The sequence below is a fragment of the Moschus berezovskii genome, chromosome 24 (assembly GCF_049115385.1).
Source record: "Moschus berezovskii isolate FMDL1 chromosome 24, NW_MosBer_1.0, whole genome shotgun sequence".
NCBI lineage: Eukaryota > Metazoa > Chordata > Mammalia > Artiodactyla > Moschidae > Moschus > Moschus berezovskii.
Genome location: NC_142483.1, coordinates 43,568,188 through 43,593,399, shown reverse-complemented (window position 1 = coordinate 43,593,399; position 25,212 = coordinate 43,568,188). Strand labels below are relative to the sequence as shown.

At 51.1% G+C, this 25,212-nt stretch overlaps 1 protein-coding gene across 1 annotated transcript; it reads left to right on the top strand.

Annotated features, from left to right (window-relative positions):
* The first annotated feature begins 1,477 nt into the window (after positions 1–1,477).
* Positions 1,478–24,860, top strand: SSUH2 (ssu-2 homolog). Its single transcript, XM_055413367.2, has 12 exons — positions 1,478–1,587; positions 8,200–8,298; positions 8,653–8,734; positions 10,233–10,362; positions 11,540–11,600; positions 12,996–13,120; positions 14,474–14,536; positions 16,241–16,326; positions 17,652–17,744; positions 18,130–18,235; positions 19,857–19,964; positions 23,130–24,860. Exons 1-12 carry the CDS (start codon positions 1,560–1,562, stop codon positions 23,274–23,276), a joined length of 1,128 nt encoding a protein of 375 aa, XP_055269342.2. The 5' UTR covers positions 1,478–1,559; the 3' UTR covers positions 23,277–24,860.
* Positions 24,861–25,212: the final 352 nt, after the last annotated feature.

Here is a 25,212-nt window from a genome sequence, read left to right as displayed (position 1 = left end):
AAAAGTACTGGACAACAACAAAATACTCAACATGTAATAGTGGGATATTGTTCAAGTTAAGCCGTCACCTCATCTCTCTCTATCATCTGTCATGTTTAGGTTCAAATACAGACACACACATACAGATAGAGACATAGACACATACGCATATTATATTTAGAGTAAGATACACACGCCAGGCACATCCATCTATGGTAATCCTATCACCATGGGGACAGTTCTACAAGGGCTTAAAATCATTGTTCAATGTACGAAACTATCAAAAAGCTAAATGAATTCTTGAGGGTCTTGGTGTTTCTCATGAATAGGCAGTAGTGGAATTAACTCTCAAGTTTAAAGAAAATAGTGCTCCAGTCAACCATGAAAAACCTATTTGTGAGCACTGAGTCATCTGAGCATATTCAAGAAGCATTTGTCGAATTATTGCTACTGCGTTCATGACTGTCACCAGCATTCTGTTGAGGGTGGGCAGTGGATGATGAGGGTGAGTGTGGGAGAGGGAGGCTGAGGGCACTCTGGAAACATCTCTGGGCTGGTGTGGCTGTCGAGGCCAGGCCCGTACAGCTCAGTCACAGGGCTTCCCAGGTGAGCATGACAGTCTGTTGTAGGCATCATGGCACATCCTATGGGCACTGCTGGGCTGGGCAGGCAGGGCACAGGGAATGTGCTTTGCCCTACCAAGCCAGGCTGTCCTGGCTAGAGAACTCCAGGTCCAGATGTGAGGGGTCATTGCCAGGGATCCAGGGCAGGTGGTGACAGCTCGTGAGCTCCCGGCTTCCAGCAGCAGTTGACCAGGTCCAGGTGTTCATTGTTCAGACTCCTCTAGCGGAGAGGGGTATCCTTACAAGGGCTGGGGTTGCAGGCATTTCCAGTCCTGATGCAGAAGGCTTAGGAAGAGACCTTTAAAAACCCACAGATGTTTCACAGAGACCTGGGCCCATGCAGCCTGGTTCGGGAGCTGGCTCTGCCCACAATGTTCCGTGTGGTTTTGGAGCATCACCTCATAATCCCAGCCTCAACACTTCCCCAGTGAGCCCAGGAGGGTGACACTTAAGTCTTAAGAGATCCCACGTGCTTCTCCTCTGCCCCTTGGGGAGGTAACCGCCTCATGGTTATTACAGTTTACGTTTTTCGGTGTCTCCTCCTCACGCATCCTGCCCACACAGCACTCAGGAACCTGCCTCCTTCAGATGAGCCATGTGGCGCAGGGGTCAAGAACTCTGACTTAAGAGTCTAGACAGATGAAGATTTGGATTCTTGCTCAGAAAAATGAGCTCCATGGAAGTGCCTGTCTCATAGGACTGTGTGAGGATGCAGGAGATTGGTAGCACAAGCCTGGCAAGTAGAGGATTTTGTGAGAAGGAGCCCCAAGAGCAGCACTTAGACCCGAGCAGTGCTCCAATGGGCTCAGTGCTTCCCTGCAGATGTTTCCCTCTGTTGTATTTAAATTGGGCAACAATGGGCCCGCTGTTCTGGGAGGGGCCAAGGGTGGTCCCTCAGATCCCAGCGGCCTGGGCCCACTAGGAGGGCAGACACTTCCTTGACTGGACATCTGGACCATGGACAGGGATCTGAGTGACGATGACAGTAAGTACAGCCGGTTAGGGCAAAGGGTGCCGCTTCCAGGGGACATTGAATTGAAATCTCTCTGCTGCCCTGAGCACTGTCTTGGTTCTGCGTCTGTGTTGCTAGAGCATCCCTTCCTTCCTTCCTTCCTTCTTCTTGCCTGAAAAGCCCACTTGCAGCCTGTGGGCTGTTCTTCAATTGGTACCCCTGCGCAGTGGAAAAGGAAGGCAGAAACCAAGGTGAGGACTTTCCTCCCTAATCTTTTAACACTATCTGAATCTTAAGGTTCTTTATCCTTCCTTTTTCTGATTGATAGTTGGTCCCCACCCCCATTCTCCAGAGCCAAATGTGAGCCTGAATATCAGGGTTCCCATTTCAGTGACAGTTGCATCGGTTCTTAGGTGAAGTTAATTTTAAAGAAATGTCAGTGAGAGGTTTTTATGTGTGATCTCCCTCTAACAAGAAGGTGGCTTGTTCATTGCCACTCACCAAACAGAGCCCAGGTAACCCCATCTTGTCCGTAGTCGTGGAGTTAGTCACTCGGTCACATCTGACTCTTTGTGACCCCATGGATTACAGCCCTCCAGGCTGCTTGGTCCATGGAATTCTCCAGGCAGGAACACTGGAGTGGGTAGCCATTCCTCTCTCCAGGGGATCTTCCTGACCCAGGGATTGAACCTGGGTCCTCCGGCATTGCAGGCAGATTCTTTATCATCTAAACCACCAGGCAAGTCCATCTTGTCCTTCCTGGGACAGAAATACAATGGAACCTGATAACTATTTAAAGAAATAACAAAGGAAGTGGTATTTTCAGAAGAGATGTGCTGTGTTTTAAAACAGAAATGTGTGATCCTAAATTTGGATAGTAGAGTATCAGATTTAAAATCGGGAGGCTAGGATTCAAGTACTAGCCCTGCTGTCAGTTGGCTGTGTGATCTTGGGCAAGTCATTTAACCTCTCTGAGCCTCAGTTTCCCAACTATAAAAGGAAATTGGTCAGGAGTTCTTAATTTGAGGACCATGAAGTCGCGGGCAAAATATTATGTATCTGTGCTCTGTGTGTGTTGGGTTGGGGTAGGGCATCCACAGGTCTCATTTGAATCTCAGAGAGGCCTTTGACACTAGCACATTTTCAGAGTTACTGAACTTGGTGACTTTGAAGGTCCTTTACAAGCCCAACACTTTCTATTGCCTTTAATGTTGGTTTCTTGGAGCTTCAAGCCTCAGAACTTCAGTGGGGTATAAAATGAATACGTGCTAATCTTAGAGAGCTCAGTTTATGTTTTCTTGAAGTCCTTTTTCATATTGAAGTGAGAGAATGCACATAGATAATTTAGCATGTATTTGAGGAGGACATACTCTCACCTCTGATATGTTGGAATTGTGTATCCATAGTATTATTGTAATAAGTTTCTGCTAATAGTTGATTGAAATCTTTCATCTTAGAAACACTGCTCATTAACTTTCCATTTGTATTTGGATTTTGTTGTAGTAGATATGGGCTATGTCAGAGTTGAATTCAAATCCAAGTGCTGCCTAATTGCTGGGTGACTTTTCCTAAGTCACTAAACCTCTCTGAGCATTATTTCCCCCAAGAAAAAAATAGACATTGTGTCATCTTGTATAATTTGTGAAAGATTAATTTTAATGTGAAGTGCCCAGTATATCACTTAGCCCAGAGTAGGCATGGAGTAAATGATCAGAAAATGATCGGATTACGTCCCCTAGAACTTTAAACTGCTCTCAATCGGAAATACTATTACTGTGCTCTTTCTCTTTGGGCCTCAGGCTTTTTGGTAAGCAAGGTAAGAGGAAGGTGAACTCTTTTTAGTTCCCTTAAAATTCTAAAACCCCTTATTCTGCTGTAGGGTCACTCTGTATGCTGATTTCCAACACAATTGAACCTCAAGCCGGCACTTTGGGTCAACTGCCAGGTGCGAGATGGTTCAGAAATTTTTTAGAAACTCAGTTGATGAAATCTGAAACTAGGTAAAATTTTTCCTGGTTTCAGAAAGGAAGGCTGCTGTGGGACTTGTATAATTTAAATGTCCCTTCTTAGTGAAAGACGGTATCCCCTTTAGCCAACTGAGTTACCCTTCCTGGTCACTAAAGTTTTATCTCCTTGGTTTTTGTGTCCATAATGTGGAGGAGCTTCAGAGACAATACATTCCTCCAGTGACATACTTTGATACCAAAGAAGGCATGGGTAGGGACATTCTGGGATGTGGCATCCACATGGAAGTCACTTTTAGCATCACCTCCATCAAATTTCAGTGCTTTAACAATGATTAATCAGGAGCAGGGGACATTGACTCCTTTGAACCTCTGACATCAAAGGAATGACATTTTAAAAACAGAAACTTGAGGGGTTATCCATGAATTGTTCCTGTCTCCACAAGAAAAATTCCTTTCTATACAAAAGAAAAGCAGCTGGTGTCTGGTGAATAGAAACACAACCTGGGTAGCCCTTTGAGAGGCTCTCTTGGCAACCACTTGACCTGTGTGCCTGGGGCAGTGGGATGTCCACCCGAATGGAAAGGCCGTGGGGCTTGGAGTCAGGCTCTGAGTTCTAAGTAGTGTTTCTGTCTCTGCTGTGAGCTCATTGTCTCAAATCACATCTCTGAACCCCATCTTGTCCTTCTACAAAATGGGGTCCTTCTACAAAAGTGGTTGTCATGAGGTGCAAGAGAGACCGTGGCACATCCCCAAACCAGGCCCAGCATTGTTAGGGGGCAGTGGTCCAGCTAGACGACCGCCTTGGAACGCAGCCAAACATCGCGGAAATGGTGATGAGGCTGGTGGCACCCATCAGAGCTCCCCATACTGGGCGCCACACAATGTCCCGTGACGTCCTCATTCCTGTTGTGCCTGATGCGATCTGCCCAGGAAATGATGCATCAGACCGTGCTTCAGCCTGGAGGTTTTTATTCTTGTCTATAACATAATGGGGAGGTTAATTTAGCTCTGACATGTTGCCAGAGGTCAGGGTGACTCCCAGTTGATGGATGGAGCTCTGAGTTTCCCACCTCTTATTCTTTCCCTCTTCCTGCTGCTTTGTTTGGTTTCTAGCAGGACAGAGTGGCCACGTGGCATTTCCTTGTCTCCTTTGTCCAGCAGAGTGTTGATGCCCCATCAGAATCAAGACTTCCGGGTGGGTGGTGGCCTCCCAGGGAATGGGGCTGTGATAACCTTGCCTTTTTTTTCATGTTTGACATTTTCACTCTGGTCCTCTGGCTTAAAGGAGCACAAAGAAAGAAGAAGACCTGCCCTCCTCAGGTCCCAGGCATTGACCAGGCACGTTGTACACGCCAGGCTTGGGGCTGAGAGCTGTATACACATTGTTTCTTTCAGTCCAGTTCAGTTCAGTCTCTCAGTCGTGACCGACTCTCTGTGACCCCGTGAATCACAGCACTCCAGGCCTCCCTGTCCATCACCAACTCCTGGAGTTCACTCAAACTCATGTCCATCGAGTCGGTGATGCCATCCAGCCATCTCATCCTCTGTCATCCCTGTCTCCTCCCACCCCCAATCCCTCCCAGCATCAGAGTCTTTTCCAGTGAGTCAACTCATTGCATGAGGTAGCCAAAGTATTGGAGTTTCAGCTTTAGCATCAGTCCTTCCAATGAACACCCAGGACTCATCTCCTTTAGAATGGACTGGTTGGATCTCCTTGCAGTCCAAGGGACTCTCAAGAGTCTTCTCCAGCACCACAGTTCAAATGTGCCCTAATATCCCCTGCTCTCTCTTTCACAGCTGGGGAGGTTGAGTGTTGGGAGGATGTGTGTCTGACAGTGTCATGTATTACCTGGCTCAGATAGTGGCATATCAGAGCCCAGATTCCTAACCACTATGCCCAGGGATTCTGAGTCTAGTCACCTCATGCTGCAATCCAACCCTGCCCCTCATCTTTAATTCTTTTGACTGGACTCATAGATACTGCAATGAATGAGCATGGACCCCGCCCCAGAAAGTCTCAAATTCCAGCCTCCACCCTCCTGATCCCCTTCAAACCCAGCCGCACAAGTATGTGGCAGGTCAGGGTGGGCATAATATGGCTCATGAATCAAAGCTCACCCACTGCCAGTTTTGTAAAGTTTAATTGGAACCAAACCACACTTATTCAATTGTCTATTGTCTGCAGCTACTTTCAGGGCACAATGGCTGAGGCAGACTGTACAGCCCATAGTCTGAAATCACCACCTGGTTATTTGTAGGACACAGCAACAGGTGTTCAAAGCTTTGGAATTATGTTTTCCCAGTGGTCATGTATGGATGTGAGAGCTGGACCATAAAGAAAGCTGAGCATCAAAGAAATGATGTTTTTGAACTGAGGGGCTGGAGGAGACTCTTGAGAGTCCCTTGGACTGCAAGGAGATCAAACCAATCAATCCGAAAGGAAATCAGTCCTGAATATTCATTGGAAGGACTGATGCTGAAGTTAAAGCTCCAATACTTTGGCCACCTAATGCGAAGAAGTGACTCATTGGAAAAGATCCTGATGCTGGGAAAGACTGAAAACAGGAGCAGAAGGGGATGAGATGGTTGGATGGCATCACTGACTCGATGGACATGAGTTTGAGCAAACTCCAGGAGCTGGTGATGGACAGGGAAGCCTGGTATGCTGCAGTCCATGGGGTTGCAAAGAGTTGGACACTTGTGAGTGGCTGAACAGAACTGAACTGATTGGTAGAAAATGTTTGCTGATCCCTGGGTGCCTGGTGGCTAGAGTTGCTGAGAATGCTAATAAACTCATTAGAAGCAAAATAATATTGAGAACCAAGGTTCAACTAATTTCAGGTGAATTCTCATCCTGGGATTTCAGGACACAGCAACAGGTGCTCAAAGGTTTGGGATGATGTCACTTTACATCATACCCACATCTGTCCCAGGGCTTTCCCCAGGGTCTCAGCAGAATCGTTCACTTACAGATATAGTTTTCCAGCTAAGAAAGGTACTCTACATCTACAAATGTCCTTCTATTTCTGCTTCCTTTGAAAGTTTCCTCCCAGGAGACAGAACTTGAAGAGATCCATAAGTATTTCTTACTGTCAGAGGACAAGTACATTCCTAATGGGGGAGGTGGTTGAGCCAAGGTTTTTGATTTGTTTTAATTACATCCCCTCTTTCCCCACTGTTCTTGACCTGAATTTCAAAATTTCAGGCTTCCTTACTACCTGCCATCTATCTCTACTTCCAGATGACCTAGGCTGTTCTACTTTTGAACAAGATCTTCTTATTCCTCTTGCCTTTGTTTTTATTAATCTCTAAAGGACAGAACATATTAATTTTATTTTTGTAGTGATAAAGAGCAGCAGGCTTTAAAGAACTGCAAAAGAAAAAAGAGAGAAGGATCCAGGAGATGAGGTGGATCCATTGAAAGCTTGAATCGAGTGGGGTTCAGTGACTTAATGCAGAGAATCCCTTTCCACTAACTGCTTATCAGCTCACCCTCTAAAGTCAACTTCCTGTGGTCAGTTGACCACTAGAAAGACAGAGCTGAGGGATCCTTGTCCCCCAGCATGGGGGAATGGGTTTGATGGATGGCCCCGTGGGCTAGAACTGGAGCAAGGAGCCTCTGTCCTCTAACTCTAGCAATGTGCATCCTCAGATACTGGAATAACTTCTCTGAGCCTCACACTGCTCATGTCAAGTGAAGTTAGAAGTCCTGCCTTCTGCACCTGCAGGAGAGATGGTGAGGTGAGGCACCGTGGGTCGGGGGTGCTTCACGAGTTGTCCTGAGTTTCCAGTTTGCAGACACAGCACCTGGCTGGTAGACAGCTGCCTTCTCACCGGTTGCTCATATAGCAGAAAGCAACCTGCTTAGAACTTTGATCCCATCACGGAACTCCATCCTTAAGAACTTCTGTCAACCTTATCACCTCCAAAAGGCCCCAGCTCCATTGAGGGTGTGGGTTTCAACATATGAATTTTGGGGGGATACAGACATGCAGTCCGTTAAAGGGTCAGTGATCTGGCAAGCAGTGATCTGGACTACAGGGCCCAAAATGTCTCTGCTCATATTCCTGGTGGCTTGGCAGGGTTCTTGGAGAAGGCAGGATACCACTGGGTCCCTGTCCACATAGTCTGTGGGTATTTCCAGTTGGCCTCTCCAGTGGAATGGTCTGATTTCTTACCTGGCAGCTCAGGCATCAAGAGGGCTGGCTTCAGGAGGCCACAAGTAGGAGCTGCAGTTCTCGTCTCTGCTCCCTGTGTTCCCTTGGTGAAGCGGTCACAAGCCTGCCCAGGCTCAAGGGAAGCAGAGACCTGTCTTGTGATGAGCAGAGCTTTGTAGAAGTGTGCCCACGTGTTACTCAGTGTCTGTCCCCTGGAATATGATACTGCTTATGAAGCACCCATCCTGATGACCGGCGCAGAGAAGGTGCTAACAAGCAGGAGCGGCCCTTCCTCATGTTCTTCTCCTCGTTATTATTACTCCCGCTGCTCTCATCACCCACCCCATCACCACCCGCCCTGCAGATGTGTGTGTGTGTCCCAGGGGGCCAGTGGGGGCCAGAGTGAGACTGACTTAAACCTCGAGGCTCTTCACCATGCACTGGCCCTCACTTGTCAGCTGCCTGTTGAGTTGCCGAGGCCCCTTCCTCCCCGAGGCTCAGCGCTGCCTGTTCTCCCTCAGGTGTGGTTGACCTCAGTTTCGAGGCTGAGAGTCCTCTGGCGCCCCCGGCAGAGCTCCTGGAGACGCTGCCCAGCTGTGACTGGGTCCTTCAAGGGGACAGTAAGTGTGTGGTCTGTAGGGTCTTGGGTCTTCCAGCCTCTTCCAGGGGTGATGTTGTTGAGGGGGTGTGTGTGGAATTGGCTGGCCTGGGAGAGCTCCCCTGTCCCCTGGGGACCCTGGGAAGCCCCTTGTCACTGTTTGGAGGGAACTGGAGGACAGGAGCATAGGCCCTGTGTCCTTGGGCATTCCATGACCACGTCCATCTCCATTTAAGACCAGGATGCTGCTGGTCTTGGAACCCTCCTTCTTCATCTGCTCTTTCTCACATTCGGCCCATTTTCCCTTCTTTCATCCCACAAATACCTGTGCCCTGAAGCCAGACTGTTGAACCCTGACTCCTCCCCTCTCCTCCAGGACACCAGATATTCTTCCCACCTTCAGAGACCACAGGGAGACCCCAGGAACAAAGATGCTGGTCCTCATTTCTGGAACACAGGTGAGCTCTGGTGACCCCCGGGGAGCCATCACATGGGGTCATGCATGACAATCCCTCGGTCACCTTTGCCCCCTGAGAGCCCTTCTTGGAGATCTCAGGGGCCACAGATTTCAACCTAGACTGTGCCTCAGAGTTCAGTCCTACTTGATTAGGTTCTCCTGGGATGGAACTTGCGAATGTGTACTTGTCCAAGCTTTCCAAGCTGTCTGGCTACCTCAAGAGGGTTGAAAACTCTAGTCTAGATGATGGGTTGCAAATGATCGGGTCCACTGCCTATTGGTACATGGCCGCGCATTTTTTTCCCCTTAGTGTCTGTGGCAGACTTTACACTGGGACAGAGGAGCTGAGTGGTGACACAGAGGCCATATGACCCACAAAGCCTAAAACATTTGCTCTATAAGCCTTTAGAAAAGTCTGCCACCCTTGCTCTGCTCCCTGGAGCAGGCCCTCCTTGTGTGGAGGACTCAGGGAGGCGCTCCGGCTGCCCAGCCAGGTGTGTGTGGACCCAATAAGGAGCCATGCCTGTTGTAAGTCTAGACAGACGATGTCCTGCCTCTGAGGGTGCCCTCCGGGTTCCTCGCCCTGCTGCTGCCTGGACCACTTCCCTTCTGCTCGTTGGCCACCCGCCCTGTGTGCCCACGGACCCACTTCCTCTGTGGACTCATCCCAGCCGCCCCAGTCCCCACATTCTCTGCTGTGCACCATCTGAATGGGTGCACAGACCTCTCTGTGCCCTGGGCCGGGGGTGCTGCGGACAAGTGTATATGAATGCAGGGCTTACGTTTGGAGTTGGGCTGCCATGGAGAAGAATATGAAGATGAGAGGGGAAGAAGGAGGAAGGGGCCCCTGCCTATGGCGGTGATAGGGCAGGAGGGCTTTTGCTGAGGAGGGACAGGTCCGCTGGGCCTCAGGGGAGTCTTCCAGAGAGGAGGCCGAGGAAGGGTCACTTGTCATCTGCCTTCCAACCCAGCGCTGCTCTCCTGCTGCAGGCTCACGGGAAGTCTGCCTGGACACCACTGTCAGAAGGTTCTCGACTGGGGTCTCCTCCTGAGCACTGCTCACAGCTCCCGAGAGCAGGAATCTTGTCTGCCTAACTCTGCCTCTGTCTAGCTATGTGACCTCTTCTCTGGATCTTAGTTTTCCATATTTATAAAATGACATCATTCATCTTTTTCTTTTTGGTTTTTATTTTATTCAAGTTCTAAGGTTCTATCAGCCCTTCTCCCAGCTCCACACTCCAGCTAAAGTACATTTCTGTCCTCTAGACGGTGCCACTTTCCCATCGGCTGTCTGTTCACACAGTTCCTGATGCCGGAGACACCCTGCCCAGGTGGACGCCCGAGGGCTCTACCCCTGCTGGGGACCATGGCGCCCCCAACTCCCTGCCCCCCCAGTCTCCAGTCTTCGGTTAACATCTGCACAGGGAGGGAGCTGGCTGGCCTGAATGAGCCCGCGGGGTGTCCCCAGACTTATTGCCCCTCTTCTCGGTCCCCGGCAGAGTCCCCGTGGTGACAGAAGAGGTGGCCCGGGAAGCCCTCCTTAGCTTCGTGAACTCCAAGTGCTGTTATGGCAGCGCAGCCGCCGGCGACCTCGTCATCCTGGAGCTGAAGCAGCAGAACCTGTGTCGGGTGAGGGGTGGCCGGCGGGGTCTAGGGAGGCCGGGGGAAAGGAATCGTGGGGGGCCATGTGTGTGTGACTGGTGGTGACATTGGTTCTGTCACTTCCCGGGTTTGCAGTGAGGAACAATACAAGGAATCATGAGTATCTGTCACCGCGAAGCAGCTTGAATGCCCCGGGCATTATGGAAAGCACATTCCATATGTCTTACCAAATCCTCGTAGCTGCCTTGCACTGTAGATAATTGTCATCACCAGTTAAGAGGAGGAACTGGATGTTTATAGAAGTGGAGTTGCTTGCCCCCAAACACGAAACTAGAAGTGACCAAGCTGGGATTCAAACTGGATTTGCTGGCTCCAAAGTCTTGTTTTTTAAGACACAACTAACCCGTTCACCAGAGGGATGGAAGGACCAGCTCCTGCCCTGATCCCAGCTCCTCTGCCTCCCCAAGTCTCATCTGTGCCAAGGGTCATTTATTCATCACCCCTGGGCCTGAGGCTCCCGGGTGGGCCTGCGTCTGGTCCTGAGACCATAGACGCACCTCTGTTGCCTTCTGCCTTGACCCGGTCAGGTGTCAGTTCACGTGTCCTGTGTCACTGGCGTAGCTTTCCCTGAGAGGGCACGCAGTCACATAATCGGCCTCTCAAGGAGTGGTCAGAGCAGGGATCTGGGGTAAAGGTCTCCGTGTGGCTGTGTGACCTCAGGCAAGTCACCAGACCTCTGATGAGCATCCCTTTCCTCACATGGGAAAGGAGGAGCTGGGCAATGTCCAAGATCCCTTCCGTTTTGTGATCCTGAGGATGAGGCTCAAGAAGGAAGGAAGGTCTGGGCATCAGGAAGATAAATTCCTCCAAGGGGATGCTCAGAGTGGCTGATTCTGGCAGCCTCCATCTGTCAAAAGGAGGTTTTTGCTCCAAAACTTACCTGATAGACCATTTCTATGTGTAAAGAAACAGGGAGCTGAAGTTGCCCAGTTGTGCGCCGGTCAGGGGACACTTCCTCAGACTGAGTGACCCCTGCAGGAGTGCCCTGGGCCATCTGTGAGAAGTCACTACTGCCAGCCTGTTTGGAGCAGCCCTTGGGTGCTGTGCATGGCATGATGAGCCCAGGGGTGGGAAGCCTCATTTTCTGCATAAGGCTCTGTCTGCCTAAGGGCCTGAGTGTGAACATGTTGTTTTTTCTTTCCAGTATCGATTGGAGACCTTCAGTGAATCCAGGATAAGTGAGTGGACTTTTCAGCCCTTTACCAGTAAGTGAATTGTCTGATATCGGTGTAACTGGGAGCAGATATGGACTGGGCTGGTGGTGAATGTCAGGACTTGTCTTAGCTACTAACCGTGAGGAAGATACCCTGCTGCCCTGAGCCTGATTTCCTATAAAACGACAGCGTAGCCTTTCTTCCGAGCCTCCCCAGAGCTGAGTTTAGCAAATGCTTCCTTGTCCAAGAAGTGGTATGCAGGAGATCCTGAAAAAGTCTAGTGTTCATCTTTGGCCACAGGCTGGTGCTGCCACCTGGGGCCAGATAGCAAAGGAAGCAAGTGTGCTCGGGCGTCTGCCGGCCTCCCAGGCCACCCCCCGCGCCTCCCCGAGTCTCTAGACCCCCTCCTTGTTCAGTGCGCCACCCCGCCCTCTGCTGGAGCACCCAAAGGCTTAGGGCTGTCTGCCTGGGAAGCTCTGCGCTCTACCTGCTTTCCATGCTGACCACTGTGGTCTGTCCTTCAAGGTTCAGCTCACGGGTCCCCTCTTTTAGGAAGCCTTTGAAGATTTCCTCTCCTGATACCTCCTGCCCAGCAGAGGGAGTCCATCTTCTGAGTTTTCAGAACCCTTCAGTCACTCAGCTCTTGGCCAAAGCCCTTACCGTGTCATGTTCCACTGTATCGTGGTCGTTGCCGAGTCTGCCTCCTTGAATGGAGGAGGAGGACAAGAAAGAAGGAGATGGTGGGAGTGGTGAGGGTGGCAATTCTAGTCCTTGTTTATTGATCTCTCAGCATGTACTGCTGCTGCTGCTAAGTCGCTTCAGTCGTGTCCGACTCTGTGCGACCCCATAGACGGCAGCCCACCAGGCTCCGCCGTCCCTGGGATTCTCCAGGCAAGAACACCGGAGTGGGTTGCCATTTCCTTCTCCAATGCATGAAAGTGAAAAGTGAAAGTGAAGTCGCTCAGTCGTGTCCGACTAGTAGCGACCCCATGGACTGCAGCCCACCAGGCTCCTCTGTCCATGCGATTTTCTAGGCAAGAGTACTGGAGTGGGGTGCCATCGCCTTCTCCGCAGCAGGTACTAGCCCTGGGCTAATAAGCATTGGCATGCCTTCTGCTACTCAGTTTTACTACCATCTGCCTTGGTAGGTGGCACAATTATCCCCCGTTTAGAGAGGAGAGAATTGCAGGGCAGAGAGGGAGAGGAGCTGGTGCGGGCTTCTGCAGCCAGGCAGTACAAAGAAATAGGAGTCAGCCAGGTCTGTTCAACTTCAGAGCTTAGGTTCTTAACCACAGGCTCTAAGGGGACCTGTACCTACCAGCCCCTCAGCCCTGGGGTTGAGCCCAATACCTGGTACCAGGTGAAGGTCCAGACTGTTTGATGAATAAGTGAAAGCTGGCATTCCTAGCTGTCTGCTGGTCTCAAAATGACCCCTTTCTCTGTCAGATCACTCCGTGGATGGGCCACAAAGAGGAACTTCCCCCAGGCTCTGGGACATCAAGGTCCAGGTTCCCCCAATGTTTCAGGAAGACACTAGGAGGTTCCAAGTCCCTCACTCATCATTGGTCAAGGTAACTTGTTTATTAGAGACTTTACTCCTCTCTGAGCTGGTTATTCTGGCACTGCGGTTTCTTCAAACTTTATCCTTTTGGAAAGGAAACTGAGAGTCTAGGCTGTGGTTCATTCCTTGCCCCTCAAATGCACAGAACTCTAAGAAAACCCGTCTATGGGATGTAGTCTCATACAAAATTCCACGCAGAGTAGGGAGCATTCACATAGCAACAGGGTGGTATGAAATTGTCACCAGCTTTAAATAGTGAGCATTCATATTCTTAGGCCATCTGAGTGTTTTTATCCTTTTTATTTTTATTTTTTTTGCCCATCGGTAAATAGCTGAATGAAACAAATATAAAATAAAATTAAGGCATCATGGGATTCTTTTTTAATGAAAGTCATCAGGGGAGCAGAATTCGACATCCGTGCTGTTTCACAGAAATGTAATCAGGACAGGCAGTGAGGGTAGCCTGCTACTGCTAAGTCACTTCAGTTGTGTCTGACTCTGTGCAACCCCATAGATGGAAGCCCACCTGGCTCCCCCATCCCTGGGATCCTCCAGGCAAGAACACTGGAGTGGGTTGCCATTTCCTTCTCCAATGTGTGAAAAGTGAAAAGTGAAAGTGAAGTCGCTCAGTCGTGTCCGACCTTTAGCATCCCCACGGACTGCAGCCTACCAGGTTCCTCCATCCATGCCATTTTCCAGCCAAGAGTATTGGAGTGGCTTGCCATTGCCTTCTCCGGAGGGTAGCCTAGTGTGTTGTAAAAACACAGCCGAGATGTTTTATGTTATGTTCTCATCTAATTACCTACCTTGTTTTCACTTTAGAACTTCATTCAAGCGTGTCATTTTGCCCTCTGAGTTTTCACAGTGTCGTAAAACAAAAACAACTTTGAGAGATCAAGAAAGTGTTTCGTTCTGTTCTCCAGGGCAGAAAAGCTATTTTGATTCAGTTATTGGATTCCAGTAGCTAGCTCACTGCCTTTTGCAAAAATAACCCTGTTTTTTATTTATTTTTTTAATGGCTTCTGTTTCCAAAGACTCCTTTAGTCACCTGTTAGGCAAAGGATACCTGCTTTTGTGGTTTAGCCTGGGAGTATGAGTTAAGACATGGAAGTCAGAGATCAGGTCTCCCTGTCTTAGCATCTAGGACAGACTGTCTGGAGCTCCAAGGAGATGCTACTGTGACCTCCTTGGCTTGGCATTCAAGGCTCTTTGGAATCCTTGTCATGAGCGAATGGCCATCTTCCCACTGTGGCCTGAACTGCTGTACATTTATTTAGGATACTGACATCCTGGGGGTGGGGGTAGTGAAATCAGGAACTGCTGGTTCCTGGGAAACTGGATCAAGCAGAGCATTTACTCCCAGGAATGCCACAAATGCCACGGGCGTGGACGCTACAAGTGCAGTGGCTGCCACGGGGCTGGCACGGTGAGTCCCACATTGCTGTTGGTAGGTAGGTGATGTGTGGGAGCAGGGCCCTGTGGGGATGGAGTGCTGGGCTAGGGCCTGGGGCTCTCTGCACTAACACTGGGATCTCAGTCAAGTCATCCTCCCTGCCCCAGCCTCCATTTTCCTGCCTGTAAAATGGGGACGTTGGATTGGGTGCCCTCTGCTGACTTTATTTCACTTTGATGCTTCATGATTTTTATTCTCTTTTTTCCTCCTCCACCTACAAACATTTATTGAGTATCTGCTCAGTGCAGCTGCAGGACAGAGACCTGGGGTGCTCCTTGCAGGGACCCTCTGTCTGTGGGACAGAGTGACAGGTGCCCAGGAGGTGCAAGTGCCGAGAAGTGACATTCAGGGCCTCGGAGGGACAAGACTTGGGCCTTGGATTAGTTTCCTGGGGCAGCTGTGATAAAGGAACACAGACTGGGTGGCTTAAAGCAACAAATTTATTCCCTCAGAGTTCTGGAGGCCGGAATCCAAAATCAAGGTGTCGGCAGGGTTAGTTCTGGGAGGCTCTGAGGCAGGCGCCACCTCATCCTTCCTCTTGACTTCTGGCGGCAGCTGGCCATCCTCGGCCTGTAGCTGCCTCACCCCACCTCTGCCTCCGTCATCCCCTGGCTTCTCCACGTGTGGGTCTCTGCCTTCCCACAGGGACATGGGTCACTGGACACAGAGTCCACCCCTTCTGCAGTGTGGCCTCACTGTTACTAATTACATCTGCAAAGATGATTGCAAATAAGGCCAAATGCTGAGGTTCTGCTCATTGTGAGTCCGGGGGTGAGGGGATAACATATACTATTCAGCCCATCACGGGCCCTTCAGTACCATCCAGGCCCTTGTGGCATCAGAGTTCTCTGCAGACTCCTGCAGGCCACTGGCTATCCCAGCAGGAAGTCCATACCCCTTGTGTGTTCTCAGATCTCCCACCTCCCCATTTGTGCCCCAACCTTTTGGATACACTCTGACCACTTGCTGCTCTAAGCTGAGCATTTTCCTTCCTTTACCTGCCTGCCTCCCTTCCGCCCACCTCCACCTGCTGCACGCTCATCGCTCCACCAGCTCTGTGCCCCTGCGGGGTCCGGCTCTGGCTGTGCCAGCTCTGTGCCCCTGCGGGGTCCGGCTCTGGCTGTGCCAGCTCTGTGCCCCTGCGGGGCGCGGCTGGGAGTGGCTGTGGCTGCGCCAGCTCTGTGTCTCCTGTGGCCTCACTCCTGCCCTCGCCTCCTCCCCAGAGCCCCCTCCCCGTGGCCTTTGCTGTTCCCGCCCCTCTCCCCTCCTCCTGAATTGTCCCTCAGGCTTTCCCTGGAATGGCTCCAGAGCCCACCCTGAGCCTACTATAGGGGTATAACCTGGCCCACCTCTGGGGGCTTTTCTAAGACTGAACTGTTACCCCCAATACCAGAGGGGCAGCCTGCCCATCTTCCCGCCTCTTCTGGCCATGGCTGCTTGGTCTGGGATGGTCCCTGGGGGTCGTGGTCATCAGAGAAGAGCAGCAGAGGCGAATGTCTGAGAAAAAACAGGGACGTGAAGATGCAGGGTCTTTTACAGACAAGGGGCGGAGGCCCAGGGAGAGGGAGTGGGGAAGTGTCTTGGGGAAGGCCACAGTCTGGACTGGAGCCGGGTCTCAGGACACCCTGTGCCTGCTACCGGGAGGCAGGTGGGGGCTGAGGCTGCGTGTGTCTGCAGGTTCGGTGCTCCTCCTGCAGTGGCGCCAAGCGCAAAGCCAAGTCTGCCCGGCGGTGTCAGATGTGTTCGGGGTCTGGCAGGCGGAGGTAAGCCGGGGCTCCCCAGCCAGAGCTGAGGAGCTGAGTTTGCCCTCGTGGGTGTTCTTGCTTGTCACTCCCTGCCCTCAGGAAGGCAAGTGGGTGTGCGATCCGTCTTGTCACCCCTGTGTCCCCAGAGCTCTGGGCATTGTAGGTGCCTGTCACCTTGGAGAGTGTTTCTCCAGACCAGATGGAGCCCGTCAGGCAATCTGTGGGTGGGAGGGATGAGGCACTTTCGGGAGGAAGGGAGAGTAGGTGAAGAGAGACCTCTTCCTGCTCACGTGGAGGGGAAGTGAATACAGCAAAGCACCCAGGGTGAGACTCTTAACTCTGAGGATCCAGGCCTGGGCACACCCTATCTGTAACCCACTGCAGGGACTAAATGGAGGAGGAACCAAGGAAGGTCGTCTGATTGGCTAAATCAGCAAAGCGCCTGTTCGCAGGACTTTGCAGTCAGTGGGCTGTTGCCCATTTTGGAAATGATGGCCTTTCATGTATTTATAAATTTTTAAAAGGGAACGAGAAGCCCCAAGGAGTGAAACTCTTTAACAGGTGCATTGGTTAATGACACTTTGGGCTCACCAAGGCCCAGGCCATCCTTCTAACAAGCCAGATGGTGAGCTTTGGAGGATCTGCCACCTGTGATTGGTAAAGAAGATCTTAGATTTGGAAGGAAACTCAGGTTTCTTTCACTTAAAAAGTAAAACAACTCCAATTCAAACTGGCTTTAGGAAAATAGTAAACTTGTAGGCGCATGCAGTGGAAAGGTCTAGGAATAGATTTTCGGAATGACTTCAGGTATAGCTGGATCCAGGTGCTAAAGTGACATCATCAGGGATCTGTCTCCGAGCCCACACTCTGCTTTCCTTTGTTTTGGCCTCATTCTCAGGCAGGTTATCTCCTGTGGTGGCAGAGGTGGCCACAAGCAGCTCCAAGCTTGGCAACCTCAGTAGAAAAGGATGACCCTTTCTTGATAGTTCCAACAAAAGTTCTGAGGTAGATCTCAGTACACCCAGCTGGCTCATGTGTCAGACTTTGTATCAGCCCTGTGGTGACAGAGATGGAATGAACTGGTTGGCCAGGCTGAAGTCTCAGGCTGGTCACAGGAGGGATGGGGCACAAGCCCTTGAACCGTGTAGGCTCTGGGGAGGGGGGAGAAGGGTGGTCTCCAGTAGGAGGTTGGAGCACTGCTATGAGAAGCAGGAGGTCTAGATGGTGGGCATGTGGAAGCAAGCCTTGCCCACCGCAGCCCACCTTTCTGAGGACGGAAGTAGGGCAAGGGCCCCGGAGCCACTGGGATGCCAAACTGTCTGTTACCATCGGGGCCCTCTCAGATGCAGCACGTGCTCGGGGAGGGGGAACAAGACCTGTGCCACCTGTAAGGGCGAGAAGAAGCTGCTGCACTTCATCCAGCTGGTCATCGTGTGGTATGTGTGCCTCTCTGTGCCGTGGCCTGGTGGGGTGGTGGCTGGGGTGGCGCATGGCCTGCAGTGGTGTCTGCAGAGGAGGTCCGCTTGACTGGGGCTTTCACAGTGCAGGCACCTGCTGGGAGATCGGAATCCCAGGTCCTGAGTTCCCATGTCAGGAAAGCTCACACACATTCAGGGTTTTTCCCTTTAGGCACCTTGCTAGATCAGCACCTGACTAGTTTCCCAACTTACAGGTGAGGCTGCTGAGGCCCAGAGAGGCTAAAGCGTGGTCCCAAGGTCCCAAGGGCAGCATGGCAAGCCCCCCTGCCCGGGGTTGCCTGACGCCAAGGCCATGTTCTTAACCCAACCCCCCGGCTCCATCTCTCATCCTCCTCACTTCCAGGAAAAACAGCCTATTTGAGTTTGTGTCTGCACACCAGCTGGACTGCCCTGGGGAGCTGCTTGCTAAAGCCAGAGGAGAGACCCTCTTTAAGGACGAAAACACAACGGTGAGGAGGGCTTTGCAACTGCCCCAAAGGGAGCTGGGTCCCTCCTTCCTTGGTGAGCCCGGGTCTTCCGGTTCTGCAGGCTTTGCCTTCATCCAGAGACTGGGCAGGAGCAGAGCTTTCCAGGCAGGAGAGAAGCTGCTGGGACCCTTCAGGGCTACTTCTGTTTTGAGTTTTACATCGTCAACCTTCCATCCTTCCCCTGTTCCTTTTCTTTCCCTCTTTTCTTCCCTTCTTCCCCTGAGCAAATCTTGAGACCTTCCTCCTATGCAAGGCACTATGCTAGACCCTGGGGATCCTGGAAAACAGAATCTCTGCCCTTAGATCTCACAGTTGTTGAGGGCAAAGATGATAATGGCATTTTCTTCACAGTGTTGTATGGTAGAAAGACAGGAAGGGGCAGAGGTATTGGGGTGGGGAGTGGTGCTGGGAGCAGGTGGACAGCGTGACAACAGGAGTAAGGTGTCCAGCAGAGGGAGCAGCAGAGAGGGGGACTGGGGGGCAGTGAACTGGCCAGAGCAAGGAGCTGAGATGCAACAGGTGCCAGCAGCCAGATCAGGGAGCATCTGTAGGCTGGGGGCTGGCACACTCTGGCCCTCACCCTGCCTTTTATAAATAAAGTTTTATTGGAGCACAGCTCATTTGTGTACTGTCTGTGGCTGCTTTTATACTTCAAGGGCAGAGTTGAGCAGTTGGGACAGAGACCCTATGGCCTTCAAAGCCTGAATGTTTACTCTGACCCTTTACAGAAAAGATTTGCTGCCCCCTGCTGTCCACCTGGTAAGGGAATGTGGCTTTTCTAGGACATCTGCAGAGAGGTTTATTGGGAGGGTCAGTTTTTCCTTATTTCTCTTTTCTTTTCTTCCTTCCTTTCTCTTTTTACAGTCTGTGGCTGTTTCAGATTGGCTGGCTGGTAAATATATCTAGTTTGACATCCATCACCATACAGTTAAATTTTTTTTTCTTGTGATGAGAATTTTTATGAGCTACTCTCAGCAGCTTTCAAATATGCAATCCAGTATTATCATCTGTAGTCACAGCTCTGTAATTTACATCCCCAAGATGTATTTATAGCTGGAAGTTTGTACTAATTGACCCCCCTCACCCACTCCCCCCGCCCCACTCCCATTACCATCTCTGGTAACCATCAGTACACTCTCCACATCTAGAAGTTTGGTTTTTCGTTTTTAATTCTACATATAAATGAGATCATAGGATATTTATCTTTCTCTAACTGACCCCACTTAACATAATGCCCTTCGCCATCCATGCTGTTAAAAACGGCAGGGTCTCCTTCTTTATGACTGCACTATAATCCTTAGCCTTCTTAACTTGCCCCAGTCGCTCTGTTTCCTAAAGGCTCACTTCATGCATCACCGCTCTAGGAAGCTCTGCAGCCACCCTCAACCTGAGTTAGGCAGCAGCAAAGGTCTTGCTGGGTGGGGGAGTACTCTGTCAACAACCCTCCTCTTTGGTTGGATCGAGGGTCCGTGGAGATTTAAAAAGTCCCACCCATCCCACGCGCCCCTGGCCCGGGCCCTGCTCTCTTTGGGCTCGTGCTCCCATCAGCCGCTAAGGCTCCCGGTGCTGAGGCTTCGGCTCAGGTGGTCTGCATCTCCCCTAGGTGTATCCCATTGTGGACTTCCCCCTGCGAGAGATCTCTCTGGCCTCCAGGCGCGGCATCTCAGAACACAGCGCCGCCCTGGCCTCCCGGGCCCGCGTCCTGCAGCAGGTGAGCTGAGGGGGTCCGGGCTTGTGGGAGGCGAGGTGCCGGCTGGGCTGGGGCTCCAGGGCACTGCCCTGCGGACACAAAGGAGGGAGTGGGCCCTTCCCTCTGCAGGGAGGCTCCTTGCCTAGAGTGGCAGGGCGGGAGGATGGGGGTCGGGGAGGGAAGGGGCCCCAGTGGGAGGAGCACGGAGGTACTGGGGACTGACTTGGGGCCACAGTGGCCGGAGGGCAGAGAGCAGGGCGGGCCAGCCGAACGCCACAGGGAGAGGTTTGGATTAATTTATCCAGAGAGCGACAGGAAGCTTGCAGGGTTTCACGCAAGAATGTGGCTCAGTGTGATTTTGATTCTCACCCCCTGGTATTCAGAGAGGGGACGGGAAGGCTCGAGATCTAGGGTGGAAGGCAGGGCTGGAACGCAGTGTGTGACCCCACAGGGCTCTTGCCAAGTCTCCCAGGGCTTGGCCCGGCTGCTGGACCGGGGCAGGTGGGCGGCTGTACCCTCGTGGCCACGCGGCGGCAGTGCTGCCCATCGCGCCTCCAGAAGCGGCGTGGAGTGTGGGCAGGGACGTGGGTGTGTGTGTAAAGGAAGCGGGGCGGGAAAACGAACGCTCGAGCCTGAAGCCCAGCGCCTGAACTTGGTGAGGAGTCTCCCCGGGGTCCGAGTCTGACAGCCTGGGTGCAGATCCTGGCTCTCCCGTATCCCAAAGTGGCCCCACACCAGCTGCGAACTCCTTGCAGTTCTGTTTCTTACCTGTGAAAAAGGTGCTACCGTCGCCTCAGAGGATTTTGAAAGAATGAGATCATTTGCTTTAACCGCCTGGAACCTGATACTTAAAATGTCAGTATTCCTTCCTTTCCCTTTAAAAAAAAGATTAAAAATACTTTTATTTGGCTGTGTCGGATCTTAGTTACATCATGCGGGATCTTTTGTTGTGGCTTATGGAGAAGGAAACGGCAACCCACTCCATTATTCTTGCCTGGAGAATTCCATGGATAGGGGCACCTGGTGGGCTACAGGCCATGGGATCGCGAAGAGTTGGATACGACTGAGCACGCAGTGCACACATGGACTATCTAGTTGTCGCATTGGGCTTAATTGCTCTGCCTCGTGTGGGATCTTAGTTCCTCAAACAGGGCTCAAACAGGTACCCCCCACACACCCCTGCATTGCAGGGTGGATTCTTAACCACTGGACCACGAGGGAAGTGTCCTTCTCTTCCCTTTGCAATGAGTAGTCCCCTTCTCTCTGCACATCTACCCTATTTGCAAGAGAGAAAAGGATGCATTTAACTTAATAGTGACCCTCTTGGAGCTGGAATGAACCTCAGCATGATACAGGGGCACTGCAAACGCAAAGGCTGGCAGGGTGGGTGGTTCTGTGGGTGGTTCTGTGGATGGTTCTGTGGGTGGGAGGGCCCCTTATCCAGAAGGCTAGGCCTCCCCTCAACTCTGTGGGGCAGAAATTTTAGACCTTCTGAAGTCCACATTTTTATATGAAACTTTCCAGTTTTTCAATATTAAGAACAACATTTTAAAAAATGCTAAGAACACTGTATGGGTTGCCAGGCTGATTATAGCCTGTGGGCATCCTCAGCTACCTCTGGTCTACTTCAAACCATGACTTTTCCAATAAATCAGAGGGGGCCCAGAGAGTGGAATAATTTAGGTAAGGACACACAGCTTCTTAGTGGAAGAGCCCAGGAGTAGAACTCAAATATTTCAACTCTAAGGAATATGTTATTATCCACCACATTCAAGGCACACAAGTGACTCTCTGAAAGCCAGGGAACGTTTGCAGGGCTATCTGCTGAGGGACTCAGGGTGCTTTTCACCTGGCAACCACTGCAGGGACAGGTCGCTTACCAGGTCAGGCTCTGCCTCCTGGTTCTGGCACATGGTCACGGCTTTTGAACCCTCGCTTCTGTCCATGGGCCTCTATGTCCTCATCTGTAAATGGGTGTGGCTGGACCTTGCATTAGGTTGGGCTGTACAGAAGAAGCTCTGAGACAAGGATCTGTGTGCTCGTTATTTTGTTAAGCAAGGGCTCCCAGGGAAAATGGGTGAAGGGGTTGGGGATCCAGAGCAGGGTGGTCAGGCACTGGGGTGATGCAGTGTAAGCAGTACTCTTGAGTGTCAGCCATGCCTCAGTGGCTGTTCACCTGGAGGTGATGCCTTGTCTGCAGCCCCATCCAGAGAGGACCCCAGATTGGCACCTAAGGACCCTTGCTCCTGCAGCCCTGTATATTCTGGGGGCACTACAATGAAGACCCCCAAATATTGAGGTATCTGTTTTGGGATTGAGCAAGAGGATCATGACACGATTTTAGCAGTTTGTGGATACAGATTGTTCTCCTGGGATGTTTTCACTGCTGAGGCTGGCAATTGGAGTCCTTTTGAAGCCTTCATTTGGCAAAGGGGCACTGACTACCCAAGATCACACAGTATGTTGGCGGCAGGCCTCCATCTACATCCTGGGTCTCCTGGGCTTTCTATGATGGCACAGCCCCATCTCAGGTGACACAGGCCATTTGTGTGGTGGTCCTGGAGCCGGGAGGGGTGAACTAGGGGCAGACATGCAATTTTTTTTAAAAGAGATGTAATGGGGGAACACTTCTGTGAATCTTTGCCCCAGATTGTCTTTTGGGTCGGCATCTATAGACCAAGATTCATGCTGATATTTTGCTCAGGGTTAAGACATTAGCAAGTAGAATCCAGTTAGGAGGCAGCTGTCATACGTGGGGCCCTAATGTCTCCTTTCCTAATATCTCCGTGGTTGTCTTAATATAAAAATGTTTACAATGACTTTACCCTCCAATTTTCTCTACCCCACTGTCTCCCCACCCCCATCTAAAAATGTCCTGTTAGATGCCCTGTTTTGGGCTGGTGACTTTCCCTACATCCTGAAACTCCCCTGGGGATGCCTGTGCCCTCACTTGATGAAACTTAGAATCAGGTGATGGTTAAAGATGAGAAGTCAGTTTGGGGCAGAGCTTTAGGTGAGTGAAGGCACCTAGAAGGAGATGCATCTGGAAGACAGGTCTGGGCCAAAATGACAACTCCAGAGCATGAAATTCCTCCTGAAGGAAGTAGGGAGCTACAGAGGGTTCTTGAGGAGCTGAGTGACTTGAACAGAATGCTGAGGTTTTCTTTTTGCCAACTGTTTCCTCAGCGCCAGACCCTGGAGCTGATCCCCCTCACAGAAGTTCGTTACTGGTACCAAGGAAAGACTGACGCCTACTACATCTATGGCACTGACCACCAAGTATATGTGGCAGATTACCCTGAGAGATGCTGCTGTGGCTGCACCATCATCTGACACCACACATCTGCCCCCAGAGCCCGCCTTTCACATGTGCCAAGGAGGACGGCTGAGGTCTCTGAGTTCACTCACTGTTGGCTCCTCTGGACAGTCACTACCCCCTGCGTATCCTTCCAGAGAATTCAGCTCCTCTGTCTAGCCACAAGTCCCTCCAGAGCCCCTTTGGCAGAATCCATCTTATATTTAACCCTCAAGAATTCATCTACAATGTTCTTTTAGGAGAAGTAACTTAAACCAGGGGCTTTGCCTCTGGCCTCTGGACTAAAGTGCTGATCGAGTGTGGGGTTGGTTTTGCTTTTTGCTGGGTCAGTCTCGGTTCTGGTGTGTGTCTGCTAGCATGGGCCTTTTGTGGAGCTGAGTGATCTTGAATTGTTGAAAGATACATGGAAATGTGCTGCCATTTAATGCCACTTAGGGAGAATCCCAGGGACGGGGGAGCCTGGTGGGCTGCCATCTATGGGGTCGCACAGAGTCGGACACGACTGAAGTGACTTAGCAGCAGCAGGCAAAAGCATACAGAATTTTACTCCTCATTCTGTGGGTCAGAAATTCAGATGCAGCTATTGCGTGATGACCTCTGTCTGTTCCATGATGTCTGGGACCTCATCTGGAAGATTCAAAGGCTGGGGTGGCTCAAGGGCAAGGGCGCTGACATCATCTGAAGGCTGGCTCACCCAGATATCCAGTGGTTGATGGCGACTGTCAGCGGGAACACCTACACGTGGCCTCCCCAAGCAGCGTGAGCTTCCTCACAGCGTGGCAGCTCTCAGGGTAAGCACCCCTCATGGGCACCCCAATTAAAGACATAGACGCCTGCTCCAAGACTAGAGAACAAGTCTGCTTGTTGGGTAGACTAAGGGTCTGTATGCTCATTTCTAGTCTGGTGCCTGTGCACGGGTAAGTTTTAGGGAGTGTTAGAGGATACATGCAGGTTGCTGTGTCACGTGCTTAATTTACAACCCTCCCACTGAGAATAAGGTGGACTGGATGTCTTGTGTACCCTGTCCTGTGCAGGGACGCTGGGCGGGGGAGGGCACACCCTGCACACAGAATGCCCAGTTGGTTGCCTTCGGAGTGCTGGTTTGGGGGCTGGGTGAGGCACGGTGTGCCTGGCTATGGGTAATCAGATGCCCCTGTCAATCTTCCAATGCCTGCCTGCACCTCGAAGAGGATTGCTCCCCCTAGGCTTGAGGTGGAGGGGGAGTCCGGGACCCTTCCCCCAGGGCGTTGTACAAATGGAGGGATAGTTTTGGTTGTTGCTGTCATTGGTAGATGGAGTCCAGGAGAGCTGGGTGTCCAGCAGTGCTCAGGGATGTCACACAGTGGAGTGTCATCCCACATGTTACAAGGCTGGCAGATACCCCGCCGACACTTACAGAGAACTTCCACAAGGTCTTATCAATTATTAATGCAGTGCTGATTTTTATTTAGTGCTCACCTCTGCTATTTGATTTTTCTGGTATGTCTTGTTTGAAATGGCTTCTGATCCTCTCCTTTAAGTCCCCACTTGTAACTCCGTTGCCTTCAGTGAAGTTCCTTGGGCCACATGCTTGAGCATCACAGATCAAAATACATGTATTAAACCACTATTTTCTTCTCATTTCTCCTTTATATATCAGTTTGGGCATCAAATTGCTTTAAAAATGGGATGTAAGTGGGTTGTGTATAAGTGTCATTGTAGGGTGAAAAGGGAACCTTGAGTATGTTAGAGTTGAGGCCATGTAGCTCATACGTGCTGTTGTCATCCGAACCAGACCCAATGAGAAAATCCAGCTGGAATAAACTGGATCATGGGGATACTGTTCTAATTGAGCCCCTGTGAGCCAGCAGCCACAGGGATCCTTGCTTCTGGTGGTTCTGGCAAAATCCCAGATGGTCACTGGGTCCTCTGGCTGTTTGATAACTGGTGTGTATTTTCCCCTGCAGTGTTATC

What these genes read in the sequence shown, in the direction of transcription:
- SSUH2 (XM_055413367.2), top strand. Translation starts at nt 1,560, where the DNA reads ATGGACAGGGATCTGAGTGACGATGACA. An exon ending in GGATCTGAGTGACGATGACA is followed by an intron (nt 1,588 to 8,199) that starts GTAAGTACAGCC and finishes GTTCTCCCTCAG; the next exon opens with GTGTGGTTGACCTCAGTTTC. An exon ending in CTGGGTCCTTCAAGGGGACA is followed by an intron (nt 8,299 to 8,652) that starts GTAAGTGTGTGG and finishes CCTCTCCTCCAG; the next exon opens with GACACCAGATATTCTTCCCA.